General features: G+C 34.1%; 2 protein-coding genes across 2 annotated transcripts; one reads left to right on the top strand and one right to left on the bottom strand.

The window, feature by feature from the left end:
• The first annotated feature begins 1,917 nt into the window (after positions 1 to 1,917).
• On the top strand, positions 1,918 to 22,335 carry efhb (EF-hand domain family, member B). Its single transcript, XM_051132058.1, is given in 16 exon segments — positions 1,918 to 2,102; positions 14,028 to 14,101; positions 14,212 to 14,292; positions 14,400 to 14,462; positions 15,804 to 15,947; positions 16,210 to 16,384; positions 16,472 to 16,582; positions 16,726 to 16,855; positions 17,997 to 18,080; positions 18,181 to 18,248; positions 18,509 to 18,663; positions 19,125 to 19,332; positions 19,592 to 19,810; positions 20,493 to 20,608; positions 20,610 to 20,675; positions 20,781 to 22,335. Coding segments are annotated over 14 exon segments (1,752 nt in total). The 5' UTR covers positions 1,918 to 2,102; positions 14,028 to 14,101; positions 14,212 to 14,226; the 3' UTR covers positions 20,928 to 22,335.
• On the bottom strand, positions 4,680 to 12,681 carry rab5ab (RAB5A, member RAS oncogene family, b). The gene is made up of 6 exons (XM_051132065.1): positions 12,608 to 12,681; positions 10,298 to 10,527; positions 9,186 to 9,337; positions 8,467 to 8,589; positions 8,200 to 8,293; positions 4,680 to 6,933 (listed from the first exon to the last, which is right to left on the bottom strand). Exons 2-6 carry the CDS (start codon positions 10,461 to 10,463, stop codon positions 6,818 to 6,820), a joined length of 651 nt encoding a protein of 216 aa, XP_050988022.1. The 5' UTR covers positions 10,464 to 10,527; positions 12,608 to 12,681; the 3' UTR covers positions 4,680 to 6,817.
• Positions 22,336 to 23,063: the final 728 nt, after the last annotated feature.

Here is a 23,063-nt window from a genome sequence, read left to right on the forward strand (position 1 = left end):
AGGAAATACATTTCCTTATTGTGTTATTCGCAGTGTGCTCTGTTCAAAATTAGAATAAACTGAATAAAACAGACGTAGTTGAGAAAGCAGTCTTATTGTAGTATTGGTTATGTATTATAGTTTTTATTCATATCCTGAACCTTTATTTTATATTTTCAGGTTTTATTTTAATTGTAGCTAATTTTTTAAAAAATAATTTAGTCTTATATTTTGTGATTTTGATTAGAATTTTTAAAATTAGTACATGTTTGGCAAGGCAACTAACCATTTCTAATTTCGGTTTAGTTCCAAGTATTTTATTTTATTTTATTTCAGTTTTAGTTTAGTTATTATTATTATTATTATTTCCCTTTTTTTCTTCTTTTAATTTCCAGGTAATTTTAGTGCTTCAACATATTTATTTCAACCATTTCTAATTTTGGTTTAGTTCCAAATTTTAATATAATATAATATAATATAATATAATATAATATAATATAATATAATATAATATAATATAATATAATATAATATAATATAATATTTTCAAACAATGTTTTAATAGTTTTATTTCAGTTTCAGTTTTAATTTTATTTTTAGTTCAGTTTTAGTTTTTATTAATTGTAGAATTGTAAGAATTGTAGTTCTGTAAATTAACACTTATTTTAGTTATTTGGCAAGGCAACTAACCATTCACTTGGTGAACACTTGATTCAGTTCCAAGTATTTTATTTTATTTTTAGTTCCAAGTTTTAGTTATATAATAGAATAAAATAGAATAGAATTTTTTTCAAATAAGCAGTGTTTTAATAGTTATATTTTATAGTTATACAGTTTCGGTTTTTATTTGTTTCCAGTAATTTTTATTTATTTACACATAATTTTAGTGCTTCAGCTTAAAACTTATTCCATTTAGTTGCCATAGCTGCCAAGGCAACATTTCTAATTTGTTTTGTTTTTATTTAATTTTTTAATATAATAGTTTTGTTTTATTTTATTTCAGCTTTTTTGTTTTAGTTAACAAAATGATTGTGCAATAAAGAAACACTAATGACATAAACTATAACGAAAAACTCTTTTTTTCTTTATTATTATTTTTTTTAAATATATAACCATGTTTCTCCTGTCACTATTTCACCTCCCATGAACATTCCACAGGAACACCCTCCACCCCGTCCCGGTTTGAGCCTTCAATAATCCGCTCTCCCTACAGATATCTGATACCCTTAGGTGACGAGGCCTGTTTGACACAATCCTCTGGTTCTTTTAATTCAGAGGGGATGAATCGGTGAGTGGAGTGACAGTAATATATGCGGCGGTCAGAGTTATCATCTTAATAGGACTGTCAGCTTGATGTCATCTCAGGGCTGCAGGTGACAAGCACGTCAGGAGATGCATATCGTGAGAGAAAACAACTCGGATGTCCACAATGTCACCTTGTTGTTTCAATGTCCAAATGTTCACAGGAGCAATAAATTAGCACCTGGTTCTAAAATTGTATTATTATATCCCAAGAATCACACTAGGAAATAAGTGTAATATGAAAATTATTATTCTTTTGTTTTCTTTAATAAATGGAAATGATCTGTAGTTAAATTTCATTCAGAGTCAATGCTAGAAGTCAATTAATATTTATTAAATAGTTGTCATGACAATACACAGTCACACATTGTGTGAGAAAATGCAAAAAGCATGAGGTTGGGGGGTGAAATCCTCTAAACAATGAACAGATTAATCCAAATTAATTCCTGAGCTACTTCAGCTTTTTCTTTTCTGCAGTGTTTTGGCCAAGTGCTTTCTGAATCAGTGATTGGCTACTTATAAGAACGAGTGGGATCGACCCAGATGAATTGGGTCATGCCCAATTTGCATGCATATTGATTTTGATTCAAACAAACCACAATGGCCTCTGGGTAATTTGCATCACCTGCACACCAAATTACCCTGATTCAATCTGACTGGAGTTGCGGTGGAGCTCATGTGGAAAAGCCCAAAGAGACTCACACGGCAAAACTTTCTCAAGCATTTTTATCGAGTAAACTTTGAGGAGAAACAACTAGCACGTTGAGCAGAGCTAGGAAAGCGTCCTGCTGCCATCTGCTGGATAGCAGAAACACCTGCAGGTAAGGAAACCGCTTATAATGTTGACAAATTACGTTTTAAATGCATGCATGCACGAAAAGTGCCTCATTATGGGTTCAGTGAACCAATACATTTGCATAAACACACCTTTAAATCAAATGAGTTATGTTAAAGAAGCAGCAAGTGAACAGTTTTCATTAGAGAGATATATAGAACTTGTTTATAATACATTTTTTTAAATTCCCAAGCACTAAATGTACCAATTTATATTTTGAAAAAACGGCAAAAACAGTGACTCTTCTTTAGTTTAAAATAAGAGACGTAACTGTGGTCTCCACTAGAGCAAACTTTCCTTCATAACAGCGTTTGTCAATATAAACACAGTGTGCAAATCAAAGCACATACTTTCTATAGAGAATTTTCCAGTCTCAAAATTTGGCTTTGGTGTGTTTAGCCAGACGTCAGCAGTCTTAAAGTTGTAGACAAAACACTTAGTGTGTTATTTCTGTGCCGTTTGCAGAATTTAGAGGTAGTGGCATACATGTGGTTATGTCAAGATTTGGTCAGTTACCCGGATGTGCGGCCGTATGACGATACTCGGATGTAAACAACAGCATGGAATGCACGGTTAATGCACTACTGAATATGTTGTTCTGCTAATTTATGCTGTATAAACCATGGAGAAAAAACGTGGGGAAATTTCTAAATCATATAGTGAAGCACTAAGGGGGCGCAATATTTTGACAAACTAAAGTTAACATGTGCTAAATAAATGTACAAGCACTATTAACTAAGATATTAGCCTAATATTTTACCTACCTGACTGGAAATAAGAACAAAAACTAATGTTGTCAAGATTCTTGCCCTCGAAATCTTGGTTTGGTTTGGCCAACCACAAACTCTTTTGTTCTTCAGACAGTTTTTTGCACTTTTCTCCTTGATTTGTTATAACTTTTGGCAATCTATAGTACTCCAAATGTCTTCCGGGTCCGACCGATTATTACAGCCCAAAACATGACAATAATTGACCATTTTTAGCAGCAATAATCCGCTAAATATGCAAGTTTCATTCAGTTCAGTGGCATTATATTAAGTGCCGTCAATATAGCCGATTGATGATGCAAAACACTATTGCATCGCTATAAAAACATATTTTTTGACCTTTTTTTTTGTAGCTTGCAGCACTTAAAATGGCATGCCTGGGATGCCTTGACCAAAGATGCAAGGCTTGTAGTTCATGCAATCCTGGTTAGAGATGAAGGAATGCCTCAGTTATAGCACCCAACTGTAAGAGACCTTTAATGTGGTATTTGTTTGGATGAACGTGAATCTGAGGATCCAGGATTTGTCCGAGAGGATATTCAGGCCTTATTTGCTTGCTTGAAGAAGTTAAATTGGACTTTGGTGACCATATAGGCTGAGAAGATCTTCTGCTGCTTCCTGCAAGTGTATCCACCAAACTACTCATCTTGGTCTCAGGTGACTCACACATAGAATTGGAATCGAAACCCTAAAAAATCAGTCAGTTTTCCAGGTCTGGCCAATTAGTACAGCCCAAAACATGGCAATGACCATTTTTAGCAGTAATAATCAGCTAAATATGTGAGTTTCATTCAGTTCAGTCAATATAGCCGATTGATGACGCAAAACACTATTGCATCACTATGATAACATACTTTTTGACCCTTTATTTTGTAGCTTCATCACCTAAAGTGACAATCATATTTCTGGAGTAACCTGGGATGTCTTGCTTAAAGACACAAGGCATTTAGTTCATGCTTTTGAGAGATTCAAACCTGCAATCCTTTAGAGATGAAGGAATATCTCAGTTATAGCACCCAACTGTAAGAGACCTTTAATGTGGTATTTGTTTGGATGGATATGAATCTGAGGATCCAGGATTTGTCAGAGAGGACGTTCAGGCCTCATTTGCTTGCTTCATGAAGTTAAATTGGACTTCGGTGACCATATAGGCTGAGAAGATCTTCTGCTGCTTACTGCAAGTGTATCCGCCAAACTTCTTGGTCTCAGGTGGCTTATAGGTAGACTAACAATGGATGAAGATGCAGCTGAAACCAGTTATGAAAGCCTCATTTTGGCTTCTTGAGTGACTTTGGGATTCGGTATTGAAGAAGAGGAACACTGAATATGGAAAACACGCTTTGGATTGGACAAATAAGTTGACAGAAGTTGAGGTATCAACAGGATAAGCCAAAAATGTTGGAAAAACAACTTTTTTTTTTTTTTTGGCAACCAGTCTTGACAGTGCAAGAACTGGAACACGTATGATGGAATTGTTGGTGTCCAGGATTTAGAAGAAATAGAATTGGAATCGAAACCTGAATCAATCATTCACAGCATGTATGTATACAATTCACCCCCTTTATTGGAAATATACTAGTACCTGGACATTAAAAATCGATCAGTCCCTCAGTGTTAATGCGTTACACTGCTGAATCCATTTGGTTTACTGAACGTCTGCCAGTTAGTTTACCGACCATAGCTACCTGTGGTACTTCAAGAGTGTTAGAAAGTCCACTGTAGTCTGTGATGAAATCATTTTGGATACGACAGGCAGCCACAATTTTATAACTAGAAAAAAAAAACGCAACTCAAAATTGTGCAATTCAATAGGTTCTTAGAAATAAAAACATTGAGCATTTTGAGAGAAGGTACAAGACAGACCACTGACTAAATGTCAATATCATTTGTTAATAACACTACGTACATTAAAAAGACCACCATTTAAACATGATTCTCCATTAAAAGAAACTCAAAACTGGTAGTAGGATTTATGAGAAGCTGTACAGTGTGCAAATTACTGTCCATCATGGCAGGCAAACCTAAATGATGTAGACTTGCTGGGTTTCTTTCTGCCCACAAAACATTGAAAGATCTCCAAGTCTCCAATGTGTAGAAGCAAAGGCCTTTACACAGTCTTTTATGCCTGATAGCATGTATCATTTAAATTTGCCCACAAACACACGCCTTTAGTCTTCAGAGTACATGCGACAACACAAAACTGCACTGCATCACTGACGTAATCAGGCGATGATACAGTTTGCCCATGACTTCCAGTAAGATTACAATAAAAATTGCAGGGAAAGATGTCAGAGAAGTTATTTTTTCTTTCTTTCTTTTTTTTTTTGTTCTTTAACTGATAATTGGCAGGCCCACACAAAATTTGCGCAGAGTTCAAATAGCCAAACATTTTACATATGAAAGCTTGTTTCCACAATGGGGTAAAAATAAAAAAGGTAATTGCAACTTATCTCACAATTCAGACTTTTTCCTTGGAATTATGAGATTATATTTCACAATTCAGATTTTCTCACAATTCTGAGGAAAAGTCAGAATTGCAACAAACTCGGAATTGTGAAATGTAAACGTGGAATTGCAACAACAAAAAATAATTCTAAATTCAAAATTTTAAATGCTTTTTTTTCAGAATTGTGAGATACAAACTCAGAATTGCAGTATAAACTTCCAATTTTAAACTTTTTTTTTTTTTAAACTTTAAACCAATTTTCATAAACTTCCAACAGTTTGTATGTTTTGCTGCTCATAATTCTCATATATTTTTTTCTTTATATATCACAATTGTTAGAACAATGTCGACTCTTTTTGTTGCAATTTCGAGAAAAGATAAAATTACATACATTTTTTTTATTATGTGGTGGAAACGGGCTTGCATGCATCCCATGTTTGTTTGTTTTTTTTAAATGAAATACTTTTGCAAATTTATTACATGCATGGCTACCAATAAGCTTATAGTCCACTGAACATGTTTTAACATTTGAATCCTCCAAATTCAGTAGATTTTGCTCTTAAAAAATGCACAGATTCCATCTGGGCCTGACATTAATTGTATAAGCATAACAGAGATGAGTAAACAGTCCCAATTAATAATAATAATAATAATAATAATCATTCATACAGCAGGCTGAACATGTTTTACTGACTGCCTTCCTTGATTTGTTCTTTATCCCCAAATACAATATCGATTCACCAAGCCATTTGTAAAATCCAGCTGCCAAAGAGCTGAATGACTTTATGAGTCACGCTCATGAAGTCCCAATATTTTCATTATCATCATGGCTAGACTTCAGTAAGTGGCATACTGAGGACACAGCAGGTGCACTGAGGAATGCTTAACTAGAATGAGAAGCTACTGCATCCAAACTACAACCCAAAACCAACTTGGGGGATCCGGTTTTACTAGAGCAAATTTAAAACTCTTTGTTGGATTCAATTTTGAGTCATAAACAGGCCTACACGAAATCTGCATGCAGATTTCCACAGAACTGTAATGCATTCATGAAGTTTATTAATTTGCTAAATTTGATTATGCTTACAGTTACCACTAAGCTCGGTTAAACACATTTTTACCATGTTTTAATCCATTTTCGCAGAAAAACGTCTGCAGATTGCGCCTGGGCCTGGTTATAAGGTAATCAATTCCACATACTTAACACATACAAACACACTCAATATTTCACTCTCTCTCTCGCACACTTTCACCCGGGTTTGTTCTCCTGCTGAATTAAGTTAAAATGTGTATTTAGCATTTGTAGTGATACATGCATCCAGTAGACTGCTGATTTACATATTTTTTTTCTTAAAAATAAAAAGTAAAAAAAAGTATTAGAAACACAGCTATACAGAGTCTTTAGCTAATCCAAGGAGCGAGGTTTGGAAGGAGGAGCCCCATGTCCAGATGTGATGCGGTTGGTTAGGAGGTGAGGACCGTCGCTGTTTAGTTGCTACAGCAGGGACCTTTCGCAGGCTGTGCCGTTTCTGTTAGATCCACACCTCTGTTGCGTCCTGTGTTGGCACCTGCAGGCTGGGGCTCATTCTTGGGTAGTTTCTTTGCTAAGGTGCAAAAACAGAGATATTTTGTAAATATAAGGGGTTAGCAAGTTAAAGGAACAGTTCACCCAAAACATTACAATTTGTTGAAAATTTACTCGGGCCATCCAAGATGTTTCTTCATGTCAACAGATTTCGAGAAATGTAGCATTCCATTGCTTGCTCACCAATAGGGTGCTGAATGAGAGTCCAAACAGCTGCTACAAAATAACACAATCCACAAGTAATCCACACCACTCCAGTCCATCAATTAACATCTTGTGAAGCCAAAAGCTGCTTGTTTGTAAGAAACAAATCCATCATTAAGACATTTTTAACTTCAAACCATTGCTTCCTGCTAAAATGTGAGTCCATAATCCATAATAATGCTTCCTCCAGTGGAAAAAGTCCATCTCCTGTTGTCCTCTCACATCAAAATTCACCCACATATTTATTTAGAACGTTTTATACTGTTTTGGCTTGTAATTGGTGTTTGATCCGTGCAGATTTCTCTCCTGATTCAGGCTAGATGACTTTTTCACTGGAGTAAGCAATATTTAGTAATTGAGGACTTGTAATTTAGCAACAGTTCGAAGTTAAAAAATCTTGATAGATGTGTTTCTTAAAAACATGCAGCTTTTCACTTCACAAGATGTGATGTGTTTGGACTCTCATTCTGACAGCACCCATTCACTGCAGAGGATCCATTGGTGAGCAAGTGATGTAATGCTAAATTTATCCAAACCTGTTCAGAAGATGGATGACCTGAGGGTGAGAACTTTCAGAACATTTCCTTTAACATGAAATGGCATTCACAACCCATTTTACCTCTAAACACGACACATTTTCTTGAGTGAAGCCAGATATTCCAGGTACAAAATGCTTACATTTTGGTACCTCTAATCTAACACTGACAGAATGCTAAAAAATACTCGCAGTATCTGCAAGGATGCATTGAACTTATCAAACGTTTCCACAAAATACCATTTTCAACATTGATAATAATCCTAAACAATTCTTGAGCAGCAAATCAGCATATTAGAATGATACTGATGGATTATGTGACATTGAACACTGAAGTAATGATGCTGAAAATTCAGCTTTGCATCACAAGAATAAATTACATTTTAAAATGTATTAAAATAGAAAAAATATTTTAAAGTGCAATAATATATTGGAGACTTTTGTTGACCATAAACTTCATCAAAATCATACTGATCCTAAACTTTTGAATGGCAGTGTATAACTATTTACCACAAAAGTAGCGAGTCAAACTTGTTTATAACTTACCAATGGCCATAAAAATCTCATTCACGTTCATTGAAGTCTTTGCCGACGTTTCCATAAAGAGCAAACTGTTATCATCTGCATATGACTGTGCATCCTGTGTACAAAAAAAAAAAAAATCAGGGTTTCACTCCAAACAGCCAGTTGTAAGTGACTGAAAGTCTGCATGGCATGGCTTGTTTGTTTGTTTGTTTATAAACAGTTCCACATCTCATTTGTAAAGCCAACAGGAAGCGTCTGCTCCTCTGTGGCTGTTCAAACATCGCAAACCTGAAAGTCCAGCGCTCTCTTGTTGGCAAGGTCTGCCTTGTTTCCAGCCAAAGCTATTACAATATTTGGACTGGCTTGTCTCTGAAGCTCTTTCACCCAGTTTTTCGCACGTGCAAATGATTCCTGAAAGAAAAAAAACACCCTTTTGTAAAACCTTCTCGTTGTGCTTAAAGGGGACATATTTTTTTTTTTTTTTTTTTTTTCATTTTTCTCTTACAGGTCCAAAAATGTTTTTTTAAAACCATTTTCACCCTCTTGCTGACTTTAAAAATTAAATGGCATATTTTTTATATTCACACTCCGGTTGCAGGTTTGCTGAAAGGATTTTATGAATCATTTTGCAGCTCAGTTTCCATAAATGCTCTTTTTGGACTCCGGAGGAAGTACTGAGTTTAATCTCAAAACTGAATTGAACTTGATTTACCCTTGAATTGACTTGAACTACATAACACTCTTGTCTTCTGTAGAGCTGTTTCTGTAAATCCTCAACAGTTACTGAACCAAATCTGAACTGACTTAAGCTGAATGATTATACTACTGTCCTTCTAGAGCTGCTTTACAGCAAAATTTGAATTTCTCATTTTTGAAGATATTTCCATTGTTTTATTTTCCCGTTCATTACTGTGAAGCTGCTTTGAAACAATCTGTATTGTATAAAGTGCACATTTATAAATAAATGTGACTTAACTTGACTCAAAAAATTGTATGTTAAGACTCACTTCATTTGTAATGTCATACACCACTATTGCCGCCTGCGCTCCTCTGTAATACATTGGGGCCAGACTGTGGTAGCGCTCCTGTCCAGCTGTATCCCAGATCTCAAACTTCACTGTTGTGTCATCCAAACATACTGTCTGAGTCAAGAAGGCAGCTAGTGGAGAGAAGACAAGAGACGGGTCAGGTCTTGCCATTAGTATCTGGTAACTGCTTGTAATTAGGGCTGGGCAGTATGACGATATAAATCAGTGGTAGAAATGTGTCAGCCGATTGAGACGTCAAGGGGTGTTGATAACTGAAAACTTAGTTTTGTGCCTGTTTACTGTTGTTATTGTGTATGTTGACTTATGACTATTACAATGACAAACATGCCTCTTCAAATCACAGTTAATTATTCAAGTTAACATATTAATTGGTAATTTAATGAATAAGCCATCATTCTCTAATCATGACTGCTTAATATACACAACCTATTTTTTTTTTTTCGGCAAACTGATACAATAAGTGAAAGGACAGCAAAAATTACAAGCTATATTGTGATATACCATAAGATTTTGGTCGTACTGCCCATCTGTAATTGAAATTACAGCTAAAAAAAAAATGCTTTGTTATATTTAGTGTTATACCATTACGTTAAAATAAGATTTTGGCCATGCTGCTTATCTGTATGTCAAATTAAATAAACATTATTGAAAAATCATGACTTGTCAAAACAAAATCACAGCAGGTTTTGATTGGCAAATATTTTTTACTGTACAAATCTTTAGGTAACTTTAATTTCAGAGTGATTATGTACTATTACAATGACAAACATGCCTCTTCAAATCAGAATTTAGAGTTAATTATCCAATTCAAAATATTAGGTTAGGTTAACTTAAACTGCAGCAGGTTTTGATTGGCAAATATTGTGTTTACTGTACAAATCTTTAGAAAACTTTAATTTCAGAGTGATTATGTAATAAAATGATTTTTTTTTTTTTCCCAGCAAAAATAAGTTATATTGTGATTACCATTACTGTAATATACAATTTTGCTCACACTGCCTATGCATAAATGCATTAGCATCACATCAGATGTGAGTTATTATACGCAGGCAATAAAATGTATCTCTTACCTCCTATTGTGCTTTCCTGAAACTCGTGAAACTGTCCTTTTACAAAGCGAAGGACTAAACTTGACTTCCCCACTGCGGACTCCCCCAGAAGCACTAGTTTGAATTGACAGATTTTGTTGCCGGCGTTCGGCCCGTTAGGTCTCGTTGCTCCACCTCTTCCTGCCATGACCCTAAGCCCCAATCTCCTGTACTAAAGTCAAGAGGTGCTTCTCAAACGGTCACTCCCAGATCTGTGGAAACAAACATTAATAATCTAGTATTACTCGTTAGTTAACAACAACTCTATTACCTATTACGTAATGTAGTATATCAGGGGTGTCTTGAGTAGCCAAATACAACCTGAGGATAACAAGAGCTGCACAATATACATTCGTTGCCAATTAGTACAAATATTCCATTTAACATACTCTATAGTAAGCATAATCCTACAATTTGAGACCCAAGTCTTCAGATCTTATATTGTAATGAATGAGACTGAAATAGTGATATAGAAAGAACATCTATTGTGTAGTTTGTCATGCCATCAATTACATCCATACCAATGTGGTCACATGACTAAATCGTAGACAACAGACATTGTTTAGGAGCTGCCACTGTGTTAAGCCTTAAATATCCATTGTGCTTTGACCCAAAAAACCCAGTGACATCAGTCTGTGTCCCTAAACACCACAAACAAAAACCAAAGCTGTGATGGGAATGAAATAGTAGCCTATTACATACTGCATACTGTATATTATGGAAGGTCATTTCTGCCACATGAGAAAATAAAATCATACTTAAATCATAATTACATGAAAAACATGAAATTATGATATAAAAAGACAAGGACAATGACAAAGTTATAATTATGAAATGTAAAAAAAATGGCAGTGTCAATTATGAGAGTCAACTGACAAGTCAAAATTTAGAAAATCATAACTGCAAGTCATTTATGACAATTTAACTTTCCATGTAAATTTAGCTCATTTTGACATTGTTATAAATTTGACTTATCTAATATTTATGATTTAGCAATGCATGTTTTTTCTTATGTGGTAGAAATGGGCTTCCATAGTATATATCGTTTATTGCCAGCTGTTTTAGTAGTAATGCAAGGAAACAATAAGAAAAAATCCATAAACAACATCTGAAAAAAGTTAGGAATATTTATTAGTAGGCAAAAATGTGGAGTATGTTTTCAGAGCTAGAACACAAACATTTACATAATCTGTATCCCAGTGTTTCCTTTCACTTTCTAATTCCTTAATTTGACTTTTTGAGCCTACACGTTGAAGTAACGTTAACATACAAGTGTTTCACTTTTTGGTGTATACTCTTAAGGTGTTTTCTGTAGTACTGTAATGTACAAAAAATAGTAAAATACAAAAAATGTATATATATATTAGAACGTTCGGGAGAAAACTTCTATGAAGTGTAGACACTATGTATACTGCAGAAAAGGTATGAACAGTGTGGTAATGTGCTATTCAAACACGGCCCAAGTACCTTTGCCTCTCTGCTTCACCAACTTCCAATACCTACTTTACATTCTAGGCTACACATACTTTACATACAACCCTGTTATGTCTGATGTGATACAGAAAGTATGAAACAGAGTGACAGTGCAAAACACAGGTTATTACTGACACTAATGATCAATCAGCGCGATTATTGCTTCTAGGCTTCCAAGGCGATTATAAATGGCAATTTATTGACATTTTCACGTCGGAATTGATAGTATATGCTCAAATTAAACTAGCATTATTTATAAAACATGACTTATTTGACGTATAGCATAATCTGCCTCTTCAAAACAACCCTTTGGTCGGCTAATAATGTGTTTGTTGTGCAATTTATCAGGTAAGCAGTCCTATTTCGAAGTGATAACAAAATAAAATCACTTGATTATTTAATAGTAATGTATTTATTGCAACGATATAAAGCTGGAGCTGCCTGTTAGCTTGTGATGCTAACTGTGCTAATGCTATTGTATGTCTCTATATCTTTCTCTCTAATACACACGTAATAATACAGTCAACTCAATGACAATCGTGTTCCGATGGTGTTCTCAGCGGTACTTTATCGAGTCTGTCAGTTTCTCAGATGCTCCGGTTCAAATGGTTCAGAAGCTAATGTTGCTAATGCTAAAAGAAAAACAGGCCGCGCGATATACGCTCACACACAGCACTGAGCGTGACACCTCATAAACAAACGCTTAAAAAGCAAGAAATCTGAAATGACTGAACAACAGTATGACTTATTTCAAAAACAAAGCAAAAAACATTCAATTTAACATAACAGTACAAATATTTAAAGCCCAGACACTCGTACCTTCCTCTCGGTTCCTCCCAACTTCCCCTTTTGCATCAAAACTGATGATGACGGATCGGATGACTGGATCTGACGTCAGACTCATCGGCCAATCAGAACAACGCTTATCACATTTTTTATTTTTTATTTTCATAACACACAGGTTTGTAACTTTGTATTGTTTTTCTTCTTCTTCTTCTTCTTCTTCTTCTTCTTCTTCTTCTTCTTCTTCTTATTATTATTATTATTATTATTATTATTATTATTATTATTATTATGTTCTTAATTAAATGTAACATTTGAAATTCATTAAAGTCATATTACAGTTATGCATTTTATTCATATTTAGTACTTAATAACAGTTTTCTTAACTTTATTTAAGTATTTATTTATTATTATTTATTGTGTTTTTGTCCCCCAATTAAAAGCGCACTGGCAACTTAGGTTTTTGTTGCAGGTAGATATTAAATATAGGGTACTTTATTTATTTATTTATTTATTTATTTATTTATTTATTTATTTATTTATTTATTTATTTATTTATTTATTTATGAGTCTCTTATTCAATTAAAAGCGCACTGGCAACTTTGGTTTTTGTTGCAGGTCGATAATACATATAGAATACTTTTATTATTTAATTAATTTTTTTTTTTTTTTTCCACGAACTGTTGTTGTTGTTGTTGTTGTTGTTGTTTGTTTGTTTCAATTAAAAGCGAACTGGCAACAGGTTGTTGTTGCAGGTAGATAATCGATATAGGATATTTGTATTATTTATTTATTTATTTATTTATTTATTTAATTTTATTTTTTCGCGAGTCTTTTTTTTTTTAAGCGCACTGGCAAATTAGGTTTTTGTTGCAGGTCGATAATACATATAGAATACTTTTATTATTTAATTAATTAATTATTTTATTTATTTTTTTATTTTTTTCACGAGTTGTTGTTGTTTGTTTGTTTGTTTGTTTGTTTGTTTGTTTCAATTAAAACGAACTGGCAACAGGTAGATATTAAATATAGGGTACTTTATTTATTTATTTATTTATTTTTATTTATTTATTCATGAGTCTCTTATCTAATTAAAAGCGCACTGGCAACTTTGGTTTTTGTTGCAGGTCGATAATACATATAGAATAGTTTTATTATTTAATTAATTAATTTTTTTATTTTTTTTTCACGAGTTTGTTTGTTTGTTTGTTTGTTTGTTTGAATTAAAAGCGAACTGGCAACAGGTTTTTGTTGCAGGTAGATAATCGATATAGGATATTTGTATTATTTATTTATTTTATTTTATTTTATTTTTTCGCGAGTCTTTTTTTTTTTTTTTTTTTTTTTTTTAAGCGCATTGGCAACTTAGGTTTTTGTTGCAGGTAGATACATAGATCTAGGATAATTTTAAAATAGAAAATAAGCAAGCTTAATTTAGACATCGATTTTCTGACAGGTGGACGTCTGAGAGACTGGCGTCATTATCAACTTGACGCCGCATTTCCTCCGCGCGTTGTCAGGTAACGGAAGGTAAACAAACACTGCTACATTGTTTGTAAGGCATTGTAATTGGTGCTTCTGGTGAAAAGTTGTTTTTTGTTTGGATGGTTAATTGGTTGTAAATATATCTGCATTAAAAGTGTGAGTGTGTAGGCATGAGTCTCATAGAGCGGAATTCATCCGTCTGGAGACGCAGAGACCCGTTTCCAAACGTCCGCGCGGTATGAGTAATTTTCAGAGGAAGTTTGGATGTTGTACGTAGATTTTTCGACTGTAGTTATGCAACAGATATTAAGAAATTCGTATGTATGTTATTTTCCACTGAAAGGCAGGGAAGCTCATTCCAGTTGGTGACAGAGCCAAGACTTGTCTGCAGGAAATTACAGCAGGGGTAGGTCAGCAAGCGTTTCTTGTTCTAACTGGATGTATTTATATATTTTTGCGTTTTATTTTATATTTTCATTTATTTTCAACAGTAAGTTTTAGACCAATATACAGATGTCAAAAATATACACTATATAAAATATAAATACTGACCTGTATAAGATATTTCACCTAAAAGACGTTTACATATAGTCCACAAGAGAAAATAATAGCTGAATTTATAAAAATGACCCCTTTCAAAAGTTTACATAAGCTTGATTCTTAATACTGTGTTGTTACCTAAATGATCCACAGCTGTGTTTTTATGTTTACTGATAGTTGTTCATGAGTCCCTCTTGAGCAGTTAAACTGCCTGCTGTTCTTCAGAAAAAAATCCTTCAGGTCCCACAAATTCGTTGGTTTTTCAGCATTTTTTTGTGTATTTGAACCCTTTCCAACAATGACTGTATGATTTTGAGATCCATCTTTTTTACACTGAGGACAACTGAGGGACTCGTATACAACTAGTACAGAAGGTTCAAACACTCATTGATGCTTCAGAAGGAAAAACAATGCGTTAAGAGATGGGGGGTGAAAACTTTTTGAATTTGAAGATCAGGGTAAATTTAACTTATTTTGTCATCTGGGGAACATGTAAGTATCTTCTGTAGCTTCTGAAGGGCAGTGCTAAATCGGAAAAAAAGAAAGAAAGATATGTGGGCAAAATAAGAAAAATGTACACATTCGTTCTGTTCAAAAGTTTACACCCTCCGACTCTTAATGCATCGTTTTTGCCTTCTGGAGCATCAGTGAGTGTTTGAAACTTATGTAATAGTTGCATATGAGTCCCTCAGTTGTCCTCAGTGTGAAAAGATGGATCTCAAAATCTCAAAAATCATACAGTCATTGTTGAAAAGGGTTCAAATACACAACAATACTGAAAAACAAAAGAATTTGTGGGTCCTGAAGGATTTTTCTGAAGAACAACAGGCAGTTTAACTGTTCAGGACAACTGTTCATGACTCATAAACAGCCATCACTAAACAAAAAAAAAAAAAAAAAACACAGCCGTGGATTATTTAGGTAACAACGTAGTATTAAGAATCAAACATGTAAACTTTTAAACGGGGTAATTTTTTTATAAATTCAACTCTTATCTTCTCTTGTGGACTATATGTCTTTTATGTGAAATATCTTATTCAGGTCAGTACTAAATAAAAAATAACATGCATTTTGTATGATCCTTCTTATTTTGATAAAATAATTAACATTATCCGATTCTGCAAGGTGTATGTAAACTTTTGACCTCAACTGTATGTGTGTGTACATGCATACTGCATATATACTGTGTTTGTGTATTTATTTATAGACTGTAACTCCACCTGTGGTGAGAAAGTTTGTCCATTCTGCTCGGCCACCCGTTGGGACAGTTCGGGTCTTCCATGGAAAAGCAAATGATCCTGATATTGCCAGCACACTAGTGCATGGTGTGAACACTAAATCATCCATTAATGTAAGACAGTCATGTCAAAATTCTTTTAGTGACCATGTTTGTTCTTATTGCTTGATGTTGAAACGCTTTCATTTGTGATTGAATCTCCCAAAACCTGTCAGTGATCTTGTTCAGTTCATATTTCACCCAAAATCAAAATACAAAATGTTTAGAGAAAACCAAGCCTTTTTTAGACTCAAACAATTTATTAAGGAGCTTTTTTTTTTTCAATATAAAACACACTGCCAACTTTAGTCTTTGTTGCAAATGCATGCATTTTCAGGCTGGATCAGTGATCAATCCCTCACCAAAAACCCGCTTCCAAGAGAGGCTGCGTCATCTTCAAGAAATCAATTATGCAACCAGTCAGAAAGCTCCTCTTGGGAGGTCACGAGTTCAAGGTCTACCAAGCTGGCTTGACCCTGAGGGAACTACTTTTGGTGTCGCAACGCTCCAGTGTAAGAGTAATAGTGAAACCTCACTAGCATAGTCATGAATAGACTCAACATTTAAAAGAAACAGCAAATCTGTTCTTTTAAATGCAGTATCTAATGGTGGTGAGATCATCAATCCACCCAAAACCGCACATCAAGTGAAGAAGGAAGCGGTCGAGGGACATCAGCTCTACGTTCGCTCACACGGATCCTACTTTGTAGGTCAGTTAGAACTGTCTTTTAATCATTTATGACTTTTTTTGTTGTTTTCAAACTACTGTCTATTTCTCTTATGCTCATTTTGGCATTACTTCAGAAAATGCAGATAGACAGCTTTTGCTGCATTTGTCTCTTTGCTGTTGCAGGGGAGCGTGTGGACAGGAAGTACAATTGGGGTCACTGTGGGAGAGAAAGTAGGTTTGGTGTCCCTACGCCTCATTACAATGATGGGAGAACCATCTCCAGATCTTTGCAATGGCCCTGTGACTCACTAATGTAAACTCATACATACACATGCACCTTAACTTACTGTACATTTTGCTTATAGATGAAGATCTGAACATAGTGATTTTATTAGCGTTGATTTAAGGTGATTTCAAATTATTTTTATTTTCAGATTAAATGAAAATGTAAATATTTGTAAATTTAAACATTTAAAAAAAAAAAAAAAAAATACATTGTATAATTTTATTTGTCTGTATTTGCCAGGAAAAAAAATTGCAAAAATTCTGCTTAATATTTTGTGACAACCATGATACACTACTATTTAAAGTTATATATATATATTTTTTTTTTATTCAGCGAGGATGCATTAAATTGATCAAAAGTGACATTAAATCATTTTTTAAAAATTATATTTAAGATAAATGCTGATCAGTAAAATTTGTTCATCAAAGAAACATTAAAAAAAGCACTTACAATTTTTATCATATCATATGTTTTTTTAAATATATTTTTATAATTCATATTAATTTTGAAATATCATTAATATCATATTTTTATATTAATATGATATTTTATCAGTAATTACTGAACACCTTATCAGCATATTAGAATGATTTCTGAAGGATCATTGTGACACTGAAGGCTGGAGTAATGATGCTGAAAATTCAACTTTGCCTCATATGAATAAATTACATTTTATGATATATTCAAACAGAAAACGGTTATTTTAAATTTGGTAATATTTTTATATTTTTGAGCAAATAATGCAGCCTTGGTGAGCAGAAGAGACTTTCAACAACTTTTTAAAAATCTATATTATATATAATCTGTATATATAATATGTGTATATAATATCAGTATATCTGTAGGGGAGAATTGGGTCATTCATCCCACTCTCAATCCCAGCACAAGGTTAGAGAAAATCAGAGATTAATTGCATTGTCATTTATAGCTAAATGAATTTTTTATTTTTTTGGGGGGATAAAATTATGCCTCGAGAAAGGTAATAGCATTGTCATTTTTACTATTTTGACAGCTATTATGAACGTCTGTAATTTTCAATATTCGGTTTGTAATGACAATCCATATTTCGTTTCAGATTTCCTAAATAAGCCCCTAATGACAACTAATATGGCAATGCGAATGACAACATTATCAGAAATGAACAATTAATTAATCTTCATGTCTTAAGGCACAACAGCGCAAAATTAGTCTCGAAACGCTGCGATGACTTCAGAGAGAAGACTCAACCGCAAACAGGCAAAGTTCATGATCCGTAAGTCATGATTAAGAGCATTTTTGTTAAATACTAATGACATTTTCACAGTTTCTGCCACTGTGTAAATCATCTTTTCTGTCTGTGCATTAATTTATAGAATTGCAGAGACATTAAACGTTCCCAGTGATCACACATTCGGAGTCTTGATGAAACCTGACAGCTTTGGTAATTTGAATCGTCTGTCACATTCTGAGTTTGATATGTCAGAAATAAATTAGCAGCCAGCATTGTAGAGAATTTATGGTTTGATATTGCTTAGTGTGAAAAACACTGTTGGGAAACTTCAACTTGGACATTTCTATAATCAGTCTAAAACAAAACTCAAAAGCATTCGTTGTATTTTAAATCAAGAAAATGAAGCCTATATTTAGGACATTATTTTCATGATAATTAAGCACATTTTTTGGGGTATGTTCTTGACTCAGGTGCAGGTGACCTCCTGCATCAAACTCCACCTGGCGATTACCTGAAAGGCAAAGACAGACAGCGAGCGCTGATCAGCGCTGTTCGCCAGCACCTCAAGAAGTCCAACTACCAGAACTTCAGCTCATTACTAGAAGCATTCAGATACTACGACAAGGTCAGAAGCTCTTCTCATTGCTTGAGGTGTATTAATATAGCCAGCAAGAGAGACCTAACCAATAAACCATACAACATACCATAGTTACCCATTAATTTCTAAAGGAAAGTATGCTGAAAAGTTATAAATAAAGCAAAAAAATCCATTTTGCTGTTTACCTGTTCTCTTTAATGGTCTGTCTTGTGCTTTTGTTTTTTTTAAGCAAGTATAAGGGCTTTTAGTATAATTATAAAAATGTCTATATCATATCATTTTATGCAAGTAGTCTATTGTACTTTTAGAAGGACCTCATTGTTTTATATTACAATCAGAATTTCACCATGGTTAGCCTTTAATTTATAAAGAAAAGTATGCTGAAAAGTTATAGAGCAAAAAAATTACGAATTGATCCAGAATTGATTTTTCATTTTGCAAGGCAGTTTTGCCAATTAGCTATTGTAATTGTGTGTCTTGTGTTGCAGAAGGGTCAAGGGAAAATCGATAAGGAGGATCTGAAGGAAGTTTGCCACCAGTTTAACATGATTGTCAGTGAGCCGGTGCTTGATGATCTCATGGAATACTGTGATGTTGATAAAGACGGACTGATCGACTTCATGGAGTTTTCCAATTTTCTCAATTGGAAAGACAAAATGCCGATCACCAGGGTGGAGCAGAAAATTCTCACAGGAGGTGAATTTATTTGCATTTGCTCACAGAATCTCAAGTCAGACCTACCAAAAACTCATCGAAATTCAAATGCAAAGTCTTTTGGACTATTATGATTGTTCAAATACTTTTCTGCTTTGAATCAAAGTTTATAATGCTTTGATTAATCTCTAAGCTAATTGGTTTGGATCAAGGCTTTAAATATTGAAGTCCCACCAACCAAGACAATGAAACTGTAGAATAAGTGTGTGCCAGATGTTAATTTATCTCTTGCAACTTGTAGAACGCATGGCTTGGACGGCCCCAGCTAACATGCAGCGCACAGACCTCCAGAAATCCAACGCCGTGAAGCCTTTAATTAGACCTGAAGATCTGGAACCTGTTGAGTTGGGATACACCAGGAAGACTCCAAAAACCCTGTCAAGGCCAAGAACAGTGCAAAACAACTTCATCACCTCATCTTCTGTCATCAGTGCTGTCGTGGGTGGACTTTCCTCTGCTGGTGAGTCTCACAAAAAAAACTTTAAATCTCTAAACTGCCCAGTTATTCAAACTACTTTTTTTTTTAATTGAGATTATGACTGATTTTGTGGTCCAGGGTCACATATGATTGATCATGGTTTTGAGTAATGTTTATTTGTTCATCTCTCATTCATGATTGTATTGCGTTGCGTTTTGCCCAACAATTAAAAACCACAGAGCTTTGATTATAAAACTAAGCATTTAAATATCATCTTACTAAGGCATATTATTGAAAATATAGAATGACATTTGATATTTACATGTATTTTAGGTAAGTAGTCTGCTATATATTATAAAGATCTCATTGAATTACATTACAAACATAATTCATCTCACGTTTTGGTCATAAATATCAGTAGTTGCACCAAATTGCATATTTTTTTTTTTAGTTTTTTTTTTAAATTAATTAATTAATTAATATTTTACCTTCATATTCACCCTATATCGTACTATATGAGCCATAAAAGCTTTATGTATGACATATGATGCATATATACTTTGTCTAAAGGTTCAACAAACTGTTCCATTTCCAAAAATGTAATCTTCTTATTATTATTTCATATGTGACCCTGGACCACAAGACCAGTCATAAGACCAGTCATTATACCATTTATGGTACTATTGTACAAGTTTCTTCTGATCACTTCCCATTAATACTGTAGATGATCGCACATACGGAGTACCAACAGTACGGAGCGATCTACCTGCTCCTCGTATCAAACGTGTCAGCGACAGGACAAACTACGGAGACGAAGCAACAGCACATGATCTACTGAACCCCCCCTCTGCATTCCCTCCACGGAGTCCATGAAAGAGAGTTTTTCAGTCCTCGCACTAAAGATGAGGTGAGTTTTGGATAACAGCCATGTCGCATTATGATTTAAAGGGATTTTAGGCTGTCCAAACAATTATTACAAACAGACTAAAGATATACTGCATATCTCTCGTAGATTGCACAGATATTCCAAAAAGTGGGTCTTGATGTTGGTGAGGAGACATTTGAGGAGGCCTGGAAGTTGGCGTCCTTAAGACATCCTGCTGGTGACGTATGTGTGGAAAGCTTTCGACATGTTCTTCATGAACTACGGGCAAATTAAATCTAAAGTCTGAGTATTTTAATAGTCTTTAAGCAGGTGTTTATTTAGAATGCACTGTTAAATAAAGACTTGCATTAAAAAGCATGATCCTTAACAAATTTGTTTCAACTTGATAGCAAGATTTGGTGACACCCAGTGTTATTATATTTGAGATTATAGTTTTTATTAATATTTTGAATTACTCTTTATTTTGTTTTCATTTCAAATTTAGTTAAAATTGTAGTTTTTTTTGCACTTCTGTCATTTTTATTGGTCTATAATTTTGATTAATAATAATTTTGTTAGTAATAATCATTTATCACTTATTAATTAGTTAAAGATTATTTTACGTAACAACACTTATGGTTTTATTTTAAGTTTTAGTTAACTATAAAAACCCTAGTGACACCATAATTCAAAGTTTGCCTTCATTCAGACCATTTAGGAGAAATGAATGTCAAAAAATTACAAGTAAAAGCTGAGGTAAAGCTCTAGGTGCCTTTCAATGGATTATTTCAGTAATATGATAAATGCAGAAACTGCCTGTGGAAAGATTTGTTTCATTTGAGCAATTATCAGCGTGGACACACTAAACTAGTAATCATTACTACGCCGTTGTTTAATTGGAAGTGGGTTCAGACCCTCATGACTTCTGCAACTGCAGTATTTTATTAGTTCAGATCCATTATTGGGTCAGCGGTAATTTCGGCCATGTTATTTGTTTAATTTAGTCTCTTGTCAAATGAAGCAAAGTGCTGCAACGGGCCTGACTGCAATAAGAAGTGCCCTCAACGTAGCGTAATAATAGCCCAGCTTAGTAATGAATTTTTGCCTCCCAGGATAATATTATTGAGTTTACTTGGAGGACGTACGCTGCATTTAGAGTTTGAGAGAGATGGAGATTGCTGTCAATTACCGTTTTCTCCCAAAGGACTTTATCACAGTCCTGATGTTAAGTGGGAGTCGGCGTGTGTGTGTGTGTGTGTGTGCGCTGTACCCTGTATAGTTTGGGCAAATGTTGTTATCTGTTATGAATATTAATGGTTATTTGCCACCTGGATATTAGTGTTCCCTGGTTATTGGGTAAATTATTACATCTCTTGGACTAGTAAATCTCTTTTGTTTGTGAAACGATGAACATGAACCTGCTTCTTTTCACAATCCAATCCATTTTCTATGCTTAAGATGACGTCCCGCTTAACATTTTGGGCCTATCGTGACTTGTAAATGTCAGATTAAAGAAGTAAAATGGGTTTTGAGCTGCATTTGGTGTGGAGTTTAAATGCACAAATTCATCTGCCTAATTTGGCAACATCAATACAGCCCATCAGAAACATGAGTTAATGTTTAGTAGAATAAACAGATTATTAATAACAGCAGAGAGTCCCTAATCCATGATAAAAGCCTAGAGGAGTGCAAAATAGCTTTGTAAAGCACATTAATGCTTTTATTTTCTTTTGTTCAGTTCACTTGTAGTTGAAGCCAGCGTGATTAATTGCCTAATATGGTATTAACATATTTATTTCAATTGAAACAGGAGGTATGATATCCACTGTTAATCATATTATGACTTGTTTGCACACATGTGACAAAACACCCACGCAAGTTGAACAGAACAATCCATTACTGCCTGCAAAAAATTATAATAATCCCACAGCCATATTTCTAAATGATTTAATGAATTTCAGTCAATGATAATTCGATGACTCCCTGTAAAGCCATGAATGCATAAACAATGACATGCAATAAAACAGTTTTCCACAGAAATAGGATGACATCCACGCATGGGTGAGAACATCTTCCTGTCAGTTTAACAAAGGATTTATTTTAATATCTAAATTAGGTGATAATTGGTCTCAACAACCATCTGTGGTTCTCTACGATCTGAACGTATCAAATATCATAATTAATTGTGGTTGTTTATCTTGTCGGAAATGTTAGAATCTCATTTGTCGTCTACTTGATCTGAAAAAACGTTGCGTTGAGATATCAGTTTAATTTCAGTCTCTGCTTAATGGAAATGCATTAGACCAAGATTTGACAGTTTTTAAAATTCTAAAAAAGCAAAAGTAACAAACGTTGGCCATAATTAATCACATGACCCAAGGACATTTGTAACACTGTAACCATTTTTAAAAATAGACTTAAGTCATCCAT

Source organism: Labeo rohita, chromosome 16, assembly GCF_022985175.1.
Source record: "Labeo rohita strain BAU-BD-2019 chromosome 16, IGBB_LRoh.1.0, whole genome shotgun sequence".
Classification (NCBI taxonomy): Eukaryota; Metazoa; Chordata; class Actinopteri; order Cypriniformes; family Cyprinidae; genus Labeo; species Labeo rohita.

Bases quoted from the DNA above. Each gene is read 5' to 3' on its own strand.
- rab5ab (XM_051132065.1), bottom strand. From the start codon at position 10,463: ATGGCAGGAAGAGGTGGAGCAACGAGACCTAACGGGCCGAACGCCGGC. The intron at 9,338-10,297 runs GTAAGAGATACA...TCTCTCCACTAG, and splicing joins TCAGGAAAGCACAATAGGAG to CTGCCTTCTTGACTCAGACA. The intron at 8,294-8,466 runs GTTTGCGATGTT...TTTTGTACACAG, and splicing joins AGAGAGCGCTGGACTTTCAG to GATGCACAGTCATATGCAGA.